The 19,490-nt window shown below is 46.5% G+C and overlaps 1 protein-coding gene across 4 annotated transcripts in view; it reads right to left on the bottom strand.

Annotated features, from left to right (window-relative positions):
* The window catches only part of CHD8 (chromodomain helicase DNA binding protein 8), a 65,891-nt gene that overhangs the window by 20,468 nt on the left and 25,933 nt on the right, over nucleotides 1-19,490 (bottom strand). For all 4 annotated transcript variants that reach the window (XM_053360595.1, XM_053360592.1, XM_053360594.1 and 1 more), the window contains 15 exons: nucleotides 18,109-18,164; nucleotides 16,985-17,102; nucleotides 16,771-16,854; nucleotides 15,236-15,373; nucleotides 13,227-13,348; nucleotides 12,044-12,287; nucleotides 10,711-10,887; nucleotides 9,802-9,945; nucleotides 8,450-8,705; nucleotides 7,277-7,490; nucleotides 6,237-6,432; nucleotides 4,208-4,375; nucleotides 2,864-3,043; nucleotides 1,790-1,900; nucleotides 881-1,092 (listed from right to left, as the gene is read on the bottom strand). In XM_053360595.1, coding sequence (XP_053216570.1) covers nucleotides 881-1,092; nucleotides 1,790-1,900; nucleotides 2,864-3,043; nucleotides 4,208-4,375; nucleotides 6,237-6,432; nucleotides 7,277-7,490; nucleotides 8,450-8,705; nucleotides 9,802-9,945; nucleotides 10,711-10,887; nucleotides 12,044-12,287; nucleotides 13,227-13,348; nucleotides 15,236-15,373; nucleotides 16,771-16,854; nucleotides 16,985-17,102; nucleotides 18,109-18,164 — 2,420 coding nt within the window. The remainder of the gene's footprint in view (nucleotides 1-880; nucleotides 1,093-1,789; nucleotides 1,901-2,863; nucleotides 3,044-4,207; nucleotides 4,376-6,236; nucleotides 6,433-7,276; nucleotides 7,491-8,449; nucleotides 8,706-9,801; nucleotides 9,946-10,710; nucleotides 10,888-12,043; nucleotides 12,288-13,226; nucleotides 13,349-15,235; nucleotides 15,374-16,770; nucleotides 16,855-16,984; nucleotides 17,103-18,108; nucleotides 18,165-19,490) is intronic.

The raw sequence follows: 19,490 nt of genomic DNA on the forward strand, positions 1-19,490 counted from the left end.
GTGGTGGTCTTGTAGTAAGGTTAAAGCTTACTGGGAAATGATACATAATAAATGAAAAGGGTGTTTAAAATAACCTTTGTAAAAAAACAACAACCCAGAAGCTTTTCTTTTGGGAATTATAGGGATAGAACTACCTAAAAAGTATAGAAACTTATTCATGTATGCTACCTACAGAGGCAAGAATGCTACTTGCCCCAAAATGGAAAGAAGCAGAAGTCCCAGCAAAGGAAGAATGGATACAAAAACTTATGGAATACGCAGAAATAAAGAAACTTACCAGAAGAAAAAGTAATCAAGATAATAAACTTTTTATAAAAGAATGGAAATGGTTTATTGAATATTTACAGATAAATTGTAAACAGATAAGATCATTGGCAGGATTATTGTAATAACCTGCAATTTTATAAGAGTATATATTGAAAGTAGATGAATAAATGAGCAAATTAAGTTAATTTGGATATGCAGAGGATATTAACAATGAATTTAAGGAACCGCAGAAAGAGGGAGAAGGAAGTCAAGCTTTCAAATGTTGAAAAGATTGTAAAATTAGTGAAATGTACAAAACTAGTGAAATGTATAAACTTGAAAAGTATAAATAAAATTTGAAAAACGGGGGGGGGGGGGGAGAGAAAGGAAGAGTTCCCTTGCTCGCCAGGAACAGCAAACCTATGCATGCTGACCTGAGATTAAGTCCTGTAGAACACAGCGGCACTTACTCCTGAATAAGCACGCAGAGAACTGCCCTGTGTTGTAAACCGATCGCTGCTTCTAAAGTGGATTTTTAAAAGAGTCCACCTGCCCCGCAAGCCCCGGAAACACATTGCCCGTACGCTGGCGAGTTTGCACCCACAACCAACAAAATCTTCCCCGTGCCACATACCCATAGACTAGCAGTTGTTTCTCCACCTGGAAGCAGTCCGTGCGCCCGTAGGAGTGGTGGAGCGGGTGGTGGTGGCGGTCATGGCGTCGCGAGCGCGGCCGGTCATCGTCGTCGCTCTCCAGGTCGGAGAACTCCACCAGGTCGTCGTCCTTCAGGGTGCTGAAGTGGCGCGTCTGCTTGCGCACACGGGGGGTGTCAATCACCAGGTTGTTCTGTGGAGGGGAGAGAGGAGGCGGCCTTAGGTTGGTCTACCAAAGCACCAACCCCTCCCACAAGGCAATGTCCAAATGTAAAACCATCCCCTGCCTTCATCAAGATATGTGAAGGCTGGACCACCTTCTTTTATTGTGGATGAGGCAGGGAACATTAATTTCATTACATCTGCTTAACAACCAACGCTAATTTCTCCCACTCTTATTTCAAAGCTATTTTTGCCTTTTTATCAAAAAGGCACCTGGCCCAATTTGGTTGCTGATAAATATTGCTGCAGACCTTTGTGAGATCATGGTCTTTCCAATGAGTGGCTCTGGTCCAGGTTTGTAAATTGTCTTCCTTTAAATGTTGTGAGGATCCTACGCCCTTTAAAATGTGGGTTTTTGGGTTGTTTTTATTTTGATTATGCATTTTATGGTTTTATATTTTGATTTTATTCTGTGAACCACCCTGAGACTTTCAGGTTTGGGTGTAATAATAATAATAATAATAATAATAATAATAATAATAATTATTTAAGACAGGCTGAGGGTTGGGGAAGGAAATACAACTCACTTTTTTATTAAAAAAAAGTACACCATGCCTCAGAATGTGAAGTGTGTTGTCAAGTCCTCATGTTACTAATGCAGCCAATCAAAGCCTGAATTAACGATGGGGGCAGGCTCCTTCCCCTCCCAAGCCCATTCCTCAACACACCTTGCTGTTGAGCATATCCAGGTCCAAGTCTGCCTTCTTGGCCCACTTCTGCCAGAAGTTGGGGTCGTCCAAGGCGATGTCCGTCCTATTTTCTGAGGCCACAAAGCTCGCCTGGGAGAGGAGAACATGTATAAGGTAAAGGTAAAGGTACCCCTGCCCGTACGGGCCAGTCTTGACAGACTCTGGGGTTGTGCGCCCATCTCACTTAAGAGGCCAGGGGCCAGCGCTGTCCGGAGACACTTCCGGGTCACGTGGCCAGCGTGACAAAGCTGCATCTGGCGAGCCAGCGCAGCACATGGAAACGCCGTTTACCTTCCCGCCAGTAAGCGGTCCCTATTTATCTACTTGCACCCGGGGGTGCTTTCGAACTGCTAGGTTGGCAGGCGCTGGGACCGAGCAACGGGAGCGCACCCCGCCGCGGGGATTCGAACCGCCGACCTTTCGATCGGCAAGCCCTAGGCGCTGAGGCTTTTACCCACAGCGCCACCCGCGTCCCTGTATGTATATATATATATACATGTATATATATATTTAAAAACAAGAATAATATTTTTTAATTTCTTCCATACAGAAAGTTACATTTGTTAAGCCAACAATTATATTCCAGTTGAGAGGAGAATAATTTTTTTAAAGGATTTATGGGGGTAGGGTTGGCTGTCCCTCTGTAACATGACATGCACCCATAGTGAGCATAACATCTCTACTATGGAACCTGGCAGGTTTGGTTTAGTTTTAAAACAAAGCAAATGGGTTTCTATGCTTCATGGCTTGGGTGGGAGTGAGTCAGCCAGGAACACACAATGTAAAACATTAAGAGCCTCCTGGATCAGATTATTAAGTTCAGCACCCTGTTCTCAAAAGTGGCCAGCCAGATACCCGAAGAAAACCCACAAGCAAGAAGAATCTGAGTACAAACAAGCGAATTATGATGATGATGATGTGCCCTTTCCCCTCCAGGGATTTCCAGCAACTGGAAGACGCTTTCCTTTTCACTTCTTCAGCAAAGCCTCCCCTCCATCAATCTCCAATTCCCCTAAACGAAAAAGGAGGAGGAGGTAGCTAAAGAGCAATTACCTTGGCGAAGGTGGAGCCCTTCCCTTCGCTCTCAATGGTGATAGTGGTTGTCCGCCGCAGCAGAATCTGGTCAATGTCCTCTTCACAGAACTTGGAGCCCTCGTCGTCCTCTTCCATGATGGCAGCATAGGCTCCCTTCCGCAGCAGGTCTTCGATCTCCTTCTTTGAAAACTGCTGGATCTGAGAGGGGAACAGGAGGCAACGACAAGGGGGGGCGGGGAGATTAGAAGACCATCTTCTCTGACCTGCTTTGGAATGGAAGCAGGAATTATTCTATCAGGCTCTGCTGAAAAGCTCGACTCAGATCAGAAGGAGCCACCTTCCCCTGAAAAGTTTCCATTCCAGCTGGTCATGATTAAGAATCACTATGCAACTTCAGGAATTGGAGCCTGAGGTTGAACCCCGCCTTGCCTTCCTCTCTCCTTTTCCCTGTGTGCCGTGCCTTTTAGACTATAAGCCTATGGCTAGCAAAGGTTTTGCTTTATTGTACGCAAAGTGCTCTGAAAGCCTTTCTGGCAGAAGCATGAGATGCAAATGCTCTAAACTTTGTACTGCTTTTGATATTTTCTTATATTGCTGTACTTGCAAACGTGCAATGGGTTTTTCTTTTTTAAATCAGAGGATGGTGTACATAAATGTTTATGACTGAATGAAGAAATATACAATATTATGCAAAGCCACCAGAGCAGAATATGGACAATTTTGATACTCGGCTCTTCACCATCATCACCCATCATCCAGTCTAAAAAGCAGAGTGGGATGATGCACAGAAATGGAAATTAAGTTTCCAACGAAGGAGGAATGGCTTTAAAAAGTTATGGACTACGCGGAAATGCAAAAGCTGACTGCAATATTAAGAGATCAAAATGACAAACTTTTTATACAATGAAAGGAGGCCTTTTTTGGACTATTTGGAAAAGCACCTGGAACAAATGAAATCGCAGGCAGAATTTCAGATAGCAGCAGCAGGATAAAAATGATAAAGGGGATGAGTGGGGGGATTTTGGTAATAGAAGAGAATCTAATATATAACGCAGAAGAAAAGAGTTTGAATAAAAACACTGTGGGGGTGGGAAGTCAGTACATGAAGCAATGCAACTAAACAGTTGAAGTCAGTTTGTAAAAAATGGGAAATTCAATAAAAACGGTATTGGGAAAAAGCAGTGTGATGCAACTAGCTAGAATAGATGCTTCTTCAGGGTGGGAGGGGAGGAAGGTGGGCAGGGGGAAGGCTCCCAATTGGGCACACATTCCTAGAGAAACTTCAGCCTAGATCTGGAAATCCCCACATTTGCAAGTTCACCCAAGACTGCCTCTCCACCCACTGTCACTGACGTTATTTACCCCGGCAATGCTGCCCTCTCTCCCGCTCATGGACTGCAGGACGGCCTTGTCCAGCCCCAGCTTGAGGCTGGCTTTGTCAAACATCTCTCGCTCGTAGGAGTTGCGGGTGATGAGGCGGTAGACCTTCACTGCCTTGCTCTGCCCGATACGATGGCAGCGTGCCTGGGCCTGGAAGGAAGAAGAGATGAGAGCAGGAGAAGGCAACTGAGCATGTGAGAGATACACCCACTGCACAGACCCCTCTTGGGACAGAGAAAATTGTGGTTTTCTTCAAAAGAACGCTCCTCTTAGTGGCCAGAAACAGGAGCAAGGAGAGTTAAAGTTTAGGCCCTTGGGAGGCAGCAAGTAATATTCATTGCAATTATAAAGATTGATTTTACATTTATGGAAAAAGTAGGCATACATACATATATAGCATTATTTTCGTAATTCCATTTCTGACCTCTTTATTAAAAAGTAAAATTGCAAGTCATAGCGTAACCAGATATTACATCATAAAACAAATTACTACAATGCTACTGCCTTTGCAACCCGCCCTGGAACAACATTCCGTTCTATGCTACCAAGGTTTTTGAAAAACGGAAACGGATAAATGCAAAATGTTCGGCGGAGGGCAATGATTTTCAAGATCGCTAGCTTAACCAATCCTCAACTGCTTTGTATTTTATATATCAACTGTGTATATGGAAATAAAAGTCACAACCAGTAACTGTGTTTCAGTTTGGGTATTTTTTTAAGTATCTTGCTGAGCACTCATGGAAAATCTAACTATTTTAAGATGCACTAAACAGAGAGGTGGGGAAAAGGCAGGGCTGTGGGTATAACACCTGCGTCTTAGGAGCTGGAAGGCTGCCTCTACGTGTGTGCTATTATTCAGATCATTCCTGACCCTTCACCAGCAGGTCCCAGGACGGGTTACAACAATTCAAAATTAGAAACAGTTAAATTACAGTTGTAAGGAATAGCGTTTCTTCAAAACACACACCTGAGACATCACACACCAAAGGGAAGAGTAGGGGAGGGACCCCAAGGGACTGACTCCCCGACCATCCAGTAACAGAAAGGTCCTAGGATGCCCAATGTCCTCCCATTTCAAAAACTAACCATGTCTGGATGGGAGGCAGATAGAAAGGGTTCTTGGGAAAAGCAGATGGGTGCCAAATTATGACACAAAGAGGTAGCTTGGATACAGGTGATGGTAAAAGACCCTTGGATGGTTAAGCCCAGTCAAAGGCGACTATGGGGTTGCGGCACTCATCTTGCTTTTGGGCCGACAAGAGCCGGCGTTTGTCCACAGACAGCTTTCCGGGTCATGTAGCCAGCATGACTAAACTGCTTCTGGTGCAATGAAACACCTTGATGGAAACCAGAGCACAAGGAAACGCTGTTTACCTTCCCGCCCCAGCAGTACCTATTTATCTACTCACACTGGTGTGCTTTCGAACTGCTAGGTTGGCAGGAGCTGGGCCAGAGCAACGGGAGCTCACTCCATTGCGGGGATTTGAACCGCCAACCTTCTGATTGGCAAGCCCAAGGCGCTCAGTGATTTAGATCACAGCACCACCTGCGTTCCAATGCTCGGATACAAGGAGGAAAGGGTGTGTGTGTGTACTGCTCAGTATCTGTGTATTGCTCAATAGGTAGAATATGAAACTCTTAATCTCAAAGTCATGGGTTGGTGCAACAGATTCTTCTATTGCGGGGGGTTGGACTAGACTAGATGAATCTTGTGGTCCTTTCCAACTCTACAATTCATCACAGTTGTAGCCTGTCCTGTCTTGCCCAGGATGGCATGCATAAGGTGATCCCATCTGATTCTCACAACAAACTTACAAGGTAGGTTAGGCCATGAGAGAAAAAAGGTGGGCCTGAAGTTACTTGGTAGGCAAAGGAGGGGGGGGGGGAAATACATGTTTTCACTCAGCAGACTTCAGAGCTTTGCCTGTGGACAACACCCAGCCCCCCAAGCCTACCCCCCTTGGCAGAAGACTGCCTCTTCCCACTCTGAAGGTGTGCCTGCTTGCTGTACCTGCAGGTCGTTCTGGGGGTTCCAATCCGAATCAAAGATGATGCAAGTGTCGGCAGCCGTCAGGTTGATGCCCAGCCCTCCCGCCCGCGTGCAGAGCAGGAAGACGAAGCGGTCCGAGTCAGGCTTGCTGAAGCGATCGATGGCCGCCTGCCGCAAGTTCCCCCGCACTCGCCCGTCAATGCGCTCGTAGAGATACCTGCGTGGAGGGGCAAGGTAATTAGGGAACACGGAGCCTGAACGAGAGGTGGCACCCCATACAGGTGCCACAGGGAGTCACAAGAGTTAAGAACTTCCTGGCAGGAAGGCAAGAGGCTAATGGACCTAAGCATGGCATGCTGCAAAGCCAGGCTGGTGCGTCTGTCTTGAATTTTCCATCCCCAGTGGGCCGGAGACTTTTTGCAAGAATGTGCAAATACAGTGGAACCTTGGTTTCCAAACTTCATCCATTTTAGAAGACTGTTCGGCTTCCAAAAAGTTTGAAAACTGAGGATCAATGAGCTGGCTGCAAAGTCAATGGGAAAAAATGATAAACGCAACTCGGAAGCCATTCAGCTTCCAAAAATCGTTCAAAAACGGGAGCATTCACTTTCAGGTTGTCGCCAAATTGTTTGGATTCTGAAGGGTTGGACAACCGAGGTTCCACTGTACATGATTTTTCCCGCTCCCCTTTCAGATAAGACTACGAGTCAGTGACTGGCCCAAGGTGACCCAATGAGCTCCACGACCAAGTGGGGATTTGTTTGTTTTCATTTTTTTATAGAAAGTATTTCAGCTGACCAAAATAATGTAAAAAGAAAGAGTCCCTGAAAGGAAAAAGGGGGGAAGTATAATATATCACTACACATGCAAAGAACTACAATTTCATACATGCTTATCCAATATATAGATATGTGTGTGTGTTAATGTTATCCAAATACATATAGGGTTATTTATAAATGACATTAAAAAAATATATATTTTTTTTTAAGTGTGTTCCAAATATCATTGTACTTTGATTTGAACCCTAGTTTCCCAGGTCTCTTCTTGGCACAAGCCCTCACCTCTTCTGGATGAGGTAGTCCTCCAGGATGTCAAGGCAACGGACCATTTGGGAGAAGATCAGCACCTTGTGCCCGCCGGCCTTCAACTTGGGGAGCAGCTTATCAATCAGCACCAGTTTCCCAGAGGAGCGCACCATGGCCTGCAAGGGAAAATCATGGGGCAGGTGGTGGTGGCAGGAATCCCGAAACTCGGTCAGGATCTTCTCCTCGGCACCTGATTCGGCAGAGGGGGCAGAGCAAGAGAGAGAGGGCATGTCAGAATAGACTCACAGGGTCCCTGAAGCCAAAAGGCAAAGAGCCTGAAAGCACTGAAACTATACCGCAAACCACTCCCCCAATGTAATGAGAACTAGAGACCTGCTTTTAAAAACCAGCCCTGCCCTATTTCTACTGACCCAACATATCAGAAATTCTGTCTCTGAAATGATCTCCACCCCCCTCCTGCCCACCCGCCTAACTTGCCGTTGATGAATAAATCATTTATGTATGCGACCACAGGTGCTCGGATGTTATTGGACCAGAGATGGAAAGAAGATAAAGTCCAGACCAGAGAATAATGGCAGATTAAGTTGATGGATTATGCCAAAACAGCAAAAACGACCGGAAGAATCAGAAATCAGGAAGACCCAAATTCTAATAAAGAATGGGGGAAATTTATAATTTATCTTAAAAACCATTGTAAACAGTTAAAATTGTTAGTAGGATTGGAATAACACCTGTAGTTTAATGGTGAATTTTGGATATAACAGAGATGTAAAAGATTTGGATTATGATAAAAGATGCAGGAGGAAATGACTAACAATAGGTCCCACAAAGGGGAGGAGGGAAGTCCAGGAGATTCTTCGGAGTCTTGTCTTTACATTGTATGTTGGATATGTCATTGTAAAACTGTACAGTCGTACCTCGGAAGTCGAACAGAATCTGTTCCGGAAGTCTGTTCGACTTCTGAAACGTTCGACTTCCAAAGCGCGGCTTCTGATTGGCTGCAGGAAGCTCCTGCAGCCAATCAGAAGCCCCATTGGAGGTTCGAAAACTGGAACAGTCACTTCTGGTTTTTGATTGTTCAGGAGCTGGAACGTTCGACTCCCAAGGCGTTTAGGAGCTGAGGTACAACTGTAACTTGAAAAACCAATATAGATATATTAATATATATATTTTTTAAAAAACACTTGCCGTTGATGAGGTAGGGATGGTTGCAACACTTGCGTAGCTCCATCATGGTGTTGAGGAGGTTGGGCATGTTGCTGTGCCCTGCCCCTTTGGACAGGAAGTTGAAGTTCTTCTCCAGGATGGCCCGGTAGTACTTCTTCTGGATGTTGGTAAGCTCCACCTCGATGATGGTTTCCTGCTTGGGGGCCAAGTTCTTCTCCACATCCTCCTTCAGCCGCCGAAGCATCATGGGCTTCAGGATGGCCTGCAGTTTCTGCACCTAGGAGGGTGAACAGAGAAGAGATTCTTTTAACGGCTGGGCCTATCTGGGAGGAAGGGCCAAGATGGAGGAGGAACTCAAGGTCAGTGTCCGAAAAAAGTTTCCCATGTGGTTCTTCTCATCTCCTTGGGTTGTGCGTGTATATCTCACTATATAATAAGACTGCCATGCCGTTGTCATGCTATAGTTCATGGCTAATGTGACGACGGACCAGCAGGCAGGCTAGCAGGTAAGCAGTTCGGGTAGCAAGCAGCCCAGGTGAGCTGTTTAAAGGTGAGTGGGCAGGTCCTCCCCCTCTGTATTAAACAAAGCAGGAGTGGTGTTTAAAGCAGTGGTGCTGCTGCAGAAAATGGTCTGCCAAGCTGCTTCCCATCCTCCTTGAAAAGGGCTGAGGCAAGCTTTGAGGTGGTGGGCGAGGTGTAAAGGGAGGAGGGAAGGGAGGTTGGCAAAGGAGTTGGTGGGTTGATAAGTGGAGAGAACATAGGCAGCAGTTGTGTGTGTGTGTGTGTGTATAAGGAGGTGGAGAGAGACAGACACACAGAGAATTAACCACGTCGTGTTTATTGGAATGGTTTGAGAGCAAGAAGTGGTGTAGTAGGTGAGATGGTCAGGACGCTGGAACCAGGACTCCTGGGTTCTATGTCTGCTGGGCGAGGGACAGCGGGATACAAGGCATTAAAGAGAAAGGAGACCCGCCCTCTACAGAAAGAAAGAAAGAGAAAAACGGATGGATAGAGTATGTTAAATTGGGAGAGTAATGCGGAATCTGACTGCCCTGGAAGGAAAATTGGTGGAAGTCGCCACATTGGGATCAGTTTCAATTGCTGCAGGCTGATGAGGTAGACACTCATGTGGTGAGGCAACTACCTGATTCCCGCCTACCATGGCTTTTAAAATCTAGTAAGAATGGCAATTACAAGAGGGAGTTATGCCCACTGCCTTGAAAGAGGCACAGTGGTGAAGCCCACCCGCCACCCTTGGAAAGGCCCTCTGTGGATCCAGAGCTACTGTGCAGTCTCTGAAATTTCTTTTATGGGAAGTGAAGCTGAGGGAGAAGCCAGCGGAGGAAGGATGAGGGCCAAGTACCGCTGCTTACCTGCTCCTCAGTTTTGAGGTCACCAAAGTCCTTGAGGAACTCTGATTCTGAGGGGAACTGGGAGGGCTCGAGGAAATGCAGGAGGCTGAAGAGTTCCTCCACTGTGTTCTGGAGGGGGGTGCCAGTCAGTAACACTTTGTGCTCCTAGAAAAAGGGGGAAGGCAAAGGGAAGTGTCAATACACAAGCTTGGGCCTGCCCCATAGATGAAATGTGTGCATGTGAGTGTATGTGAGCAACTGCAAAAGAAGTCAGGCCCTCCAATAAGCCCCAAGGTTTTAGGTAACAGGAGAACAGAGAGACTGGCACTTACGCAAACAGACTCGTTTGCAGGCCTATTTGAGGTTTGAGGATAGGGAAGTTGAGCCTTGCTAACCAACCCCCACCTACAAGCGGCAAATCAAACAACTGCACATATATGTCCCAAAAACTTTGGTATCATTATTTCTGTTAGATGTGGGGAGGAGAGAAAAGGCAAAGCTCTATGGGGCTATGCTGAACCCTTCAACACCGGAGACATCATGTAGTTTGGCCTATGAACTTCTACTGGGGCGTCTAATCTGACTCATGAATCCCTTTCCCCAAAAACCTCTCTTTTGTTTTAGCAGGGGATTCTGTTGCAACCCCCTCCCTGCTTCAGAAAGGGGCCTGCATCCCACCCCTTGCTAAAATGAAGGGGTGGGGGAACCCCCATTGCTTTTCAAAGAATCTGGCACTTGACATAACTGAGATGCCAGGTGATTGACAGGTGGGTGGTCTGCAGAGCCCCAAAAGGCTTCCCACTCCTGCTTGACAATCTTAAGGGCTAGAAACTCATTTTCCCAAAGTTGTTTACTTCGTCTCACCCTAGAAACAAGGTTCGACTCCTGACACCGGGGAAGGCGGGGAAGCAAAAAATAGGGTTCCCTTACCAGGTCCATGTGCTTAAGACTGTCCAGCAGTTTACAGTTGCGGTTCTTAAGGCGATGGGCTTCGTCAATGATGACGCAACGCCACTCTATTTCCCTCAGCTCGGGGCAGTCCGACAGGATCATCTCAAAAGTAGTGATCAGGGCATCAAACTTGTATGCGCCTGGAATCAGGCGGCCCTGTTGGGGGACAGAAGAGGAGGCATTCAGATAGCATATGAGCATTAAGTTACTCAAGGTTTTTGCTTTCTCCCCCAACATATGCATTTCTATTTATTAAGGTGCTAGGTCTTGTTGTTGTTATTAATCCAAAGGCAAATGATCAGAAACCGTAAAGGGGCAGATGAGATTGTGAAGATGCAAGCAAATCCACCCCCTCTACAAAAAAGTAGGAATGCTGCGAACTGTAGCTTTGCAGTCAGTTCAGAATGATGGGCTGAATCCCCAAACTTGCACTTTACAGAACTATAACTCCCAGATACCTTTGGGCGGGGATGACTGTGTCAGCAGACATGGCACTGGAACAAAATTCTTCATCTCAACCATCACCCAGTGCTCACTTTTGTTGTTACCTCCCCCCCACCCCCCAGGTCATGATAAACCTGACTGCTGAAATGTCATAATCCATTGGTAAAGGTAAAGGTACCCCTGACCATTAGGTCCAGTTGTGGCCGACTCTGGGGTTGCAGCGCTCATCTCTCTCCATTGGCCGAGGGAGCCGGCGTACAGCTTCCGAGTCATGTGGCCAGCATGACTAAGTCGCTTCTGGCGAAACCAGAGCAGCGCACGGAAACGCCGTTTACCTTCCCGCCGGAGCGGTACCTATTTATCTACTTGCATTTTGACGTGCTTTCGAACTGGCAGGAGCATCCATTGGCAGGAGCATCCATTGGTAGTAACATTCCAATCCCCAGAGGATTTGTTCAGGAAGGCAAGGACAAGTGCAATACCCAAGAATCCTTTTTTCTTCCATCTTTGCACTACTTCAGAGCCCCCTTCCCAAGCAAAGATCGTGCGTTAAAGACAGAGCTTTTCCCAGCGAAAAGCTATTTTGTAGACCTCTTGATATGGACAAATAGGGGACTACCTGCTCATTGACAAATTGGGAAATCAAACGAGAAGACCCAGGAGGATCAGAGTCAAGTCAGTTTCTCATCTGGATGCCTGTGTTCCATTCCTCTGGCTCATAAACTCGGAGCCATCCTACCCAGGCACGAAATCGTTTTGTTTAATTAAGAACACAAGAGCAGCTCTGCTCTGGATTAGACCAATTTGGCCCATCTGATGGGATGTGCTTGGATTCTTGTAAACTGCTTTTTTGGGGGAAATACCATACCCGGGAATCTTTGCAGTACATCTCGTATTGCTGGATCATCTGGCGAGAGGCAAGGCTGCCGTGGTAGACGATGGTGTTCATCTCGGTCCAGGTGTTGAACTCCCGCTCCCAGTTGGTGATGGTGGAGAGAGGGGCGATGACCAGGAAGGGCCCCCGGATGCCCACGTTGTAAACCTCCTGCAGGAAGGCAATCGACTGGATGGTTTTGCCCAGGCCCATTTCGTCGGCCAGGATGCAGTTTTGCCTGAAGAGGAAGACAGGGCAGACTCAGCGGTCGTTCTTTCTGGGGGCTTTCAGGAGCCGGTTGGTCTATTAAATAGCTGGGATATTCAGGATCTAAGGCTGCAAACCCTAAACAAATCCAATAGGGACTAAATATCATCACCTCTTGAGACTACATGCGTACGATTGCACTGAAAGCAGTACTGTGCCCGTTGGACCAAGGAAGTGCAGCATTTTGAACCGGACGGACAATGCACCACCCAAATAATTTCAGATTTATTTTGCCTTGAAGTAAGCAAGTTTTTAGTCCTCAAGGGTGTGAAGGGAAGCTTGAAAGTTTGTGGGGGGTAGGGAGGGACAGACACTACACCTGCTGCAACCTTAAGAAGCTGGAGGGGAGCTGCTAACAATTACTGGAAAAGACTCCCGTGGGAGATAGAGGACTTTCCTTTGCTGGAGGCTTTGAAGCAGAGGTTGGATGGTCATCTGTCATGGATGCTTTAGTTGAGATTCCTGCATTGCAGGGGGTTGGACTAGATGACCCTCGGGGTCCCTTCCAACTCTTAAAATTCTATTACAGTGGTACCTCGGGTTAAGTACTTAATTCGTTCCGGAGGTCCGTTCTTAACCTGAAACTGTTCTTAACCTGAAGCACCACTTTAGCTAATGGGGCCTCCTGCTGCCGCCGCACCGCCGATTTCTGTTCTCATCCTGAAGCAAAGTTCTTAACCTGAGGTACTATTTCTGGATTAGCGGAGTCTGTAACCTGAAGCGTATGTAACCCAAGGTACCACTGATAGATGGGAGTGGGTGTTTCACTGCTCTATCCAGCTCTTTGACCCTGTATATATACAGATGAGAGAACCCATCATACCTTTAATTCCCCAATTTAGCACCCAGGATACAAATGCGGATGACAGCAGAGTGTTCTGCTCTTCTCCTCTCCTTCCCTTGGGCTCACCTGTTGTACCAGTTGAACAGCAGCCAATTCACACCCTCCAGCTGATACTCCCGCAGTTGGTTGCCGTTCTTGTATTCATGAGACAGCTCTAATTTCTTCCAGGAACCAGCCTGGGGACGGGCCTGAAAGGAGAAAAGTATAGAGCTTTGCACCTCAGGAATCAAGAGCTGCAGAACCTGTGGGACTCGGGATACTGTGGGACTCCAACTCCCTAAGGTCAGGGGTGAAAGGAAGGCCACCAATTCTCCATCCTTGCAGACAGAACAACCTCTAAAGATTTCTCATTAACGTATCAGGACTGGAATTTATTCAAGAAGATTTTAATATCGCCTTCCTTCCCTCACCCCCATATAAAAAATCCAGGTCAGTTAGCAAGAAATACAATGGACAGGCGTCTTGCCAAATGCAAGGTGGTTCTTTTAATGAGATTCAGAAGCAATGCAAACCCAAGTGAGCGAGAAGATTAAAGACTTTATTCTAAACAGCAAGCATTATATAAATTACCAAGCAAGCACTTTGATCTGCCACTGGGAAGCCCTCAAGAAGCGGCGAAGTAACCCCCAGGTAGCCTCAGGTTGCACGGCCCTGCGGCCATCAGTCCGTGCATGAGTTACTCAGAACTATGCCCCAAAACCATCCGATTTACAGACAGCTAACTTGTTAGCCTACATGCCTTGCCTGACTAGCTAGTGCAGATTATTATTAATTAGCTAGCCCCCTCTTCCAATACCACACGTTCCTCCAATGAATGTCTAACATCAAAGAGGGTCAGAAGGTACCCTGTGTTATCACTTACTTCCAACAAATTAAAGGCTGTTCTCAGCCATCAAAGACCAGAACAAGAGATAGAGAGGGAAAGTAAACAGAGGCAGGAAGACATGACCATGTCAGATCACTAAACTCCTCGAAATACAAATATCTTCCGGAAACGATTGCCCATACAACACGAATATACAGTGAGCATTAAAACCTTTTTTTAAAAAAAATCAGAACCACAACCAACAGGAAAAAACCCAAAACACCCAAACCAAAGACCCATTGAAATAACCAAATTACTCATTTATGAATTGCCTTCCTTCCTGTTTTTCCCCCTTTTTTAAAAAGTCACATTTAAGGATGCTCAAATATTAAAAGATTAAAAAAAAAATTGTCTTGATCACAGTATATAACCAAAAAATCATATAAATATAAATATAAATCATATAAATATATGGAAAAACCAGTGGGGTGCAAAGCCTCACACAGATGCAAGCATCCTCACTTGCAAAAAAACAAATAAAACGAAATCCTGATTTTTAAAGCAAAAATTAAAAGGGGATAGGAAAAATTAAAATTTATTACATTTATATCTCATTTTCCTCTTAAGCACACATGGTTCTGTCCCACTCTCTTTTAGCCTTACAACAATAAAGTAAAGGTAAAGGTAAAGGTACCCCTGCCCGTACGGGCCAGTCTTGACAGACTCTGGGGTTGTGCGCCCATCTCACTCAAGAGGCCGGGGGCCAGCGCTGTCCGGAGACACTTCTGGGTCACGTGGCCAGCGTGACAAAGCTGCATCTGGCGAGCCAGCGCAGCACACGGAAACGCCGTTTACCTTCCCGCCAGTAAGCGGTCCCTATTTATCTACTTGCACCCGGGGGTGCTTTCGAACTGCTAGGTTGGCAGGCGCTGGGACCGAACAACAGGAGCGCACCCCGCCGCGGGGATTCGAACCGCCGACCTTTCGATCGGCAAGCCCTAGGCGCTGAGGCTTTTACCCACAGCGCCACCCGCGTCCCACAACAATAAAGTAAAATAGGCTAAAACAATAAATAGCCCAACAATAAAGTAAAATAGGCTAAAAGCAATGTTGGGGGGGGGGATACATTTATTGGAGCAAAGAATCAGGTGTTCCAACATGATCAAGAGCAAATTGCAACAGCAAACCCCACAGAAGATAAATCCGCGTAGCAGAGAAGTCCACGTATCAAGAATTCTGGGGGAAGGGGAAAAGCTGGGGTGTCACTCACCACGCGCTTCAGCTCCGGGTGCCTAGACTGGATGCGTTTGAACTCCCGGACCTTCCCCTCATCCACGTCCTCTTTGAGTTCCCATGTACTGTCCTCATAGGGGAGCGAACACCACTTCACCAAGTAATAGATCACCGGCTGCAGAGGGTTCAAGAGACATGTGCATGCTTAGGGTCCGTTTGCAAGCTACAATAGCCTCTTTATTTAGTCAATAGATTTTTTATTTTTTTTGCTCTGCCTGCTCTGTACAGCTATATTCAGAGCTGCTTAAGAACAAGCAAACCTTTTTCTTTAAAAAGGAGATAAAAGGTAAAGGTAAAGGACCCCTGACAGTTAAGTCCAGTCGTGAACGACTCTGGGGTTGCGGCATTCGCTTTACTGGCCGAGGGAGCCGGCGTTTCTCCGCAGTTTTTCTGGGTCATGTAGCCAGCATGACTAAGCCGCTTCTGGCGAAACCAGAGCAGCGCACAGAAATGTTTACCTTCCCGCTGGAGCGGTACCTATTTATCTACTTGCACTCTGACATGCTTTCAAACTGCTAGGTTGGCAGGAGCTGGGACCGAGCAACGGGAGCTCACACCGTTGCAGGGATTTGAACCACCAACCTTCCGATCAGCAAGCCCAAGAGGCTCAGTGGTTTAGACCACAGTGCCCAATAAATAACAAGATGACAAATAATAATAGTAATTATTATTAAAAGATGATCCAAAAAGAACTCCCTTAAGAGAATCTAGTCTTTTTGTCTTAAGACAGTCTTTAAAAGAATCTTTCCCCAAAAATATTTCTTTTAAATAATTCCAGTAGCACCATAAAGACCAACTAAGTATAAGCCTTCTAGGTATGAGCTTTCGTGTGTATACACACTTCTTCAGATACTCTGAAGCAGAGGTCGCTACAACCTTTTATTGCTATCAATAAAAAGTGCCATGAAAACAGAAAAAGTCTAAGAGTAAACAGTGTATGCATGTCTATCCATTTCAAAAGCAGCAGTATAAGTAGGTTAAAAAAAGTAGGTTAAAAATTTGGGCTCGTCTTATACACGGATAGTGCACAGGGGGTACGTTGCAGCGCAGGTCAGGCTGGTGAGCGATATTTGCCAATCGCCCCTAAAAAGAGCTCAACAACTCTGGGCAATCACCCCCATTTTCTTAATTTGGAGTCCCCCAAAATAGGGGGCGTGTTATACACGGAAAAATACGGTAAGTAGTCATCAATGTAAAGCCCCTCAAAACAGATACGTCTTTAACATTAATGGGAAGGAGATAGGACCAGACCGATCTTTCCCAGGACAGGAGTTCTACAATTCTGGCGCTACCACCAAGAAGTCTCTGCCTCTTGTGCCCGCCTGTCAAAGCTCCAGACGTGGTGGGACGTAAGAAAGAGCCTCTGAAGCCGATTGCCAGACTTGGGGGGCAGGCTGAAAAAGGAGCTGGCTGTTTTTGAAAGCACCCAATACTTCGCCACAAGGAATCCGGTCACAATCTGCAACAAACCCTCCTGCAGTGCCCCCAACCTCCTCCAAGACACCAACACACCTCCCCATTGTCCTTGTCAATGCTGTGCGACTCGTCCAGGATGCGGTCAACCTCCACGTAGTCTGGATTGAAGGGCTCCTCGTCCTACGGAGACAAAACACAGGAGGTGTGGGCAAGACCTGGGTGTGCACTCCATGGAAGGAATCTGGGAGCTGGGCTTGCTGAGGACCTCAGCTTTCTTTCCTCTTGAAAAAGTTTCTAGTCCCTTAGGTACCTCGTGAAAGAAGTGTCTCATCTGGGCCATTTTGGTCTTAAAGCGCTTGAGCTTCTGGTGGATCCGCTTGTCTTTCTCCAGCTGAGCGATGGTGGCCCATTCGCAATGCAAGTAGGAGCTTGGGGAAGACGCAGAGGCAGGATGTGGTTTGGGGTAGGAAGCAAGGGAGAAAGAGAATAATAATACATTGAAAATCTCTAGGGTGACCATAAAAAGGGGTACCTAACAGGAAGGGGAAATACTGCCTGTGCGGCATGCGCAATCTATCAATTCATAAGCAGGTTGGATGGCCATCTGCCATGGAGGCTTTAGTTGAGATTTCTGCATTGCAGGGGATTGAACTAGATGACTCTTGGGGTCCATTCCAACTCTACAGTTTGATGGTTCTACGGAAGCCCCAAAGCCCACCTCAGGTTCCCTCTGGAAAAAAGTGCTTGGATTTTCTCACCAGCCAGGGGTAAGCTGCCACTCTTCACTCTAACACACCCCTAGTTATATATGCCTGTGTGCAGATTTTAAAATTTGTCAGTGGTAGCTGAACTGTCTGTTTTCATCCCATCCCCAGTTGCCTATCTTACTTACAAGAGGGTGGCATTGGCTGTTGGGTCAGTTTCTCCTTAATCTCAGTGTTGCCTCTTTAGAACTGAGCAGAAGTCCGCCAGCCATTTGCTCTGGCTCCTCCTAGTGTTGTCCTCCCTGCCTCTCCCCCTACTACAGTGGTAGCTTGGTTCTTGAACAGCTTAGTTGTTGAACAAATTGGCTTCTGAGCACCGCAAACCCGGAAGTGTTCCGGTTTGTGAACGTTTTTTGGAAGCCAAACTTCTGACGCGGCTTCCGCTTGTGTGCAGGAAGTTCCTTCAGGCAACTGGAAGCTGCGCCTTGGTTTTCGAATGGTTTTGGGAGTCGAACCGACTCCCGAAATGGATTAAGTTCGAGAACCAAGGCAACTGTAGTTCCAACAGGCATCATCCTATGCAATAGGCCTCACCTTTGTCCTCACAATCCCAGTGGGAGGGAAGTTAGGCTGAGAGATTGTGATTGGCCCAAGGTCAATCTCCCAGGTACTAGTGCAGCACTCTAGCTGCTACAGCATGGGCCCTCACAAGAAGCCACGTCCTACTCACTAGTTCTTGTATTTCACGAAGAATTCTTCCGCTTCTGTAAACTGTCCGGTAGGAAGCTGTAAACGGGAGAGGGTGGAAAGTGAAATCAGAGAGCCAAAGAAAAGGAAACAGGGATGTAATAGTTGTGGCAGGGTCGGATTTAGGTTTGATGAGGCCCTAAGCTACTGAAGATAATGGGGCCCTTTATATGTCCAGCTGTCCTTTGTCAACAACAAATTGCCACTGTTTTTTCGTGTTGAATATATGCTACACGGGAAGTTATGGACCTAATACAGGCGTCCTCAACCTCGGCCCTCCAGATGTTTTTGGCCTACAACTCCCATGATCCCTAGCTAGCAGGACCAGTGGTCAGGGATGATGGGAATTGTGGTCTCAAAACATCTGGAGGGCCGAGGTTGAGGAAGCCTGACCTTAATAGGTATTTAAAGCCCTGTGCACATGTTTCCATGCAACCAATCCATGCAGAATGTAGCCACCCTATATATAGAAATGAGCAAACCAGTGATATTTTAGGGAGCAGGCGGGGCCCATTACTTACCTCACAGGAGCCTACACAACACAAAACACTGTTGCGGTATTAAGTTTTATTTATTTGGTTTTTATCTTATATTTTGGAAATGTACATCCAGATTTTTTTCCTTAATTTTTTGGGGGGCCCCCAAGAGAACAGAGCCCTATGCTATAGCTTGTTTAGCTTATAAATAAACCCGGCACTGGTTTTGTGGAGGGTAGAAGGAAGGAAATGCGCACGGAACACAAATGATGCGCAAAATGTTGCCTCTGGCTATCAGCCTCTGATGCTTCTGGGCTCACAAACGATCACATACAAATATATACATACAAAATTACCCCCATCCTCAAGCTTTGTCAGCTGATTTCTCATGGAGTGCTCTTCCCCCACCCCAATACCATTCTTTCGCTTTACCACTTGAAGTGGTTCTACTATAAGCCAAGGATGAGGAACCTTCAACCCAGAGGCTTAATTTGGCCCATGAGACCATTTTCTCCTGCTTGGCCTACACCTGAGCCATGGGTCATGAGGCGCGGGGCAGGTAAGGTTGTGTCCACAAAGGAATGACCAGGAGCCTCATAACTGCACTTTCGATTGCTTTACAGAACGTGAGCCCTGCATTCAGCACATCTTCGCACTCCGCAAGTAGAACTGATCCCTGCAGAAAGCAGGGCTTGTGGTCAGCTAAGGGCAAACCCTGCTTTTGGCAGGAGTCTTTGCTCTGATTTCAAGCCGCAGCTGCAAAGGAAGCATTAGGAGTACGCTTTGCGTGTATTCCCAGATTGTCTGCTGAAGTATGAACTACTTGATGCCAAGCTCCAGGGAGGGCTGGATTTGCTTCTCTACCACTGCTATAAGGTAAAGATAAAGG

Source organism: Podarcis raffonei, chromosome 13 (assembly GCF_027172205.1).
Source record: "Podarcis raffonei isolate rPodRaf1 chromosome 13, rPodRaf1.pri, whole genome shotgun sequence".
NCBI classification, from domain to species: Eukaryota; Metazoa; Chordata; class Lepidosauria; order Squamata; family Lacertidae; genus Podarcis; species Podarcis raffonei.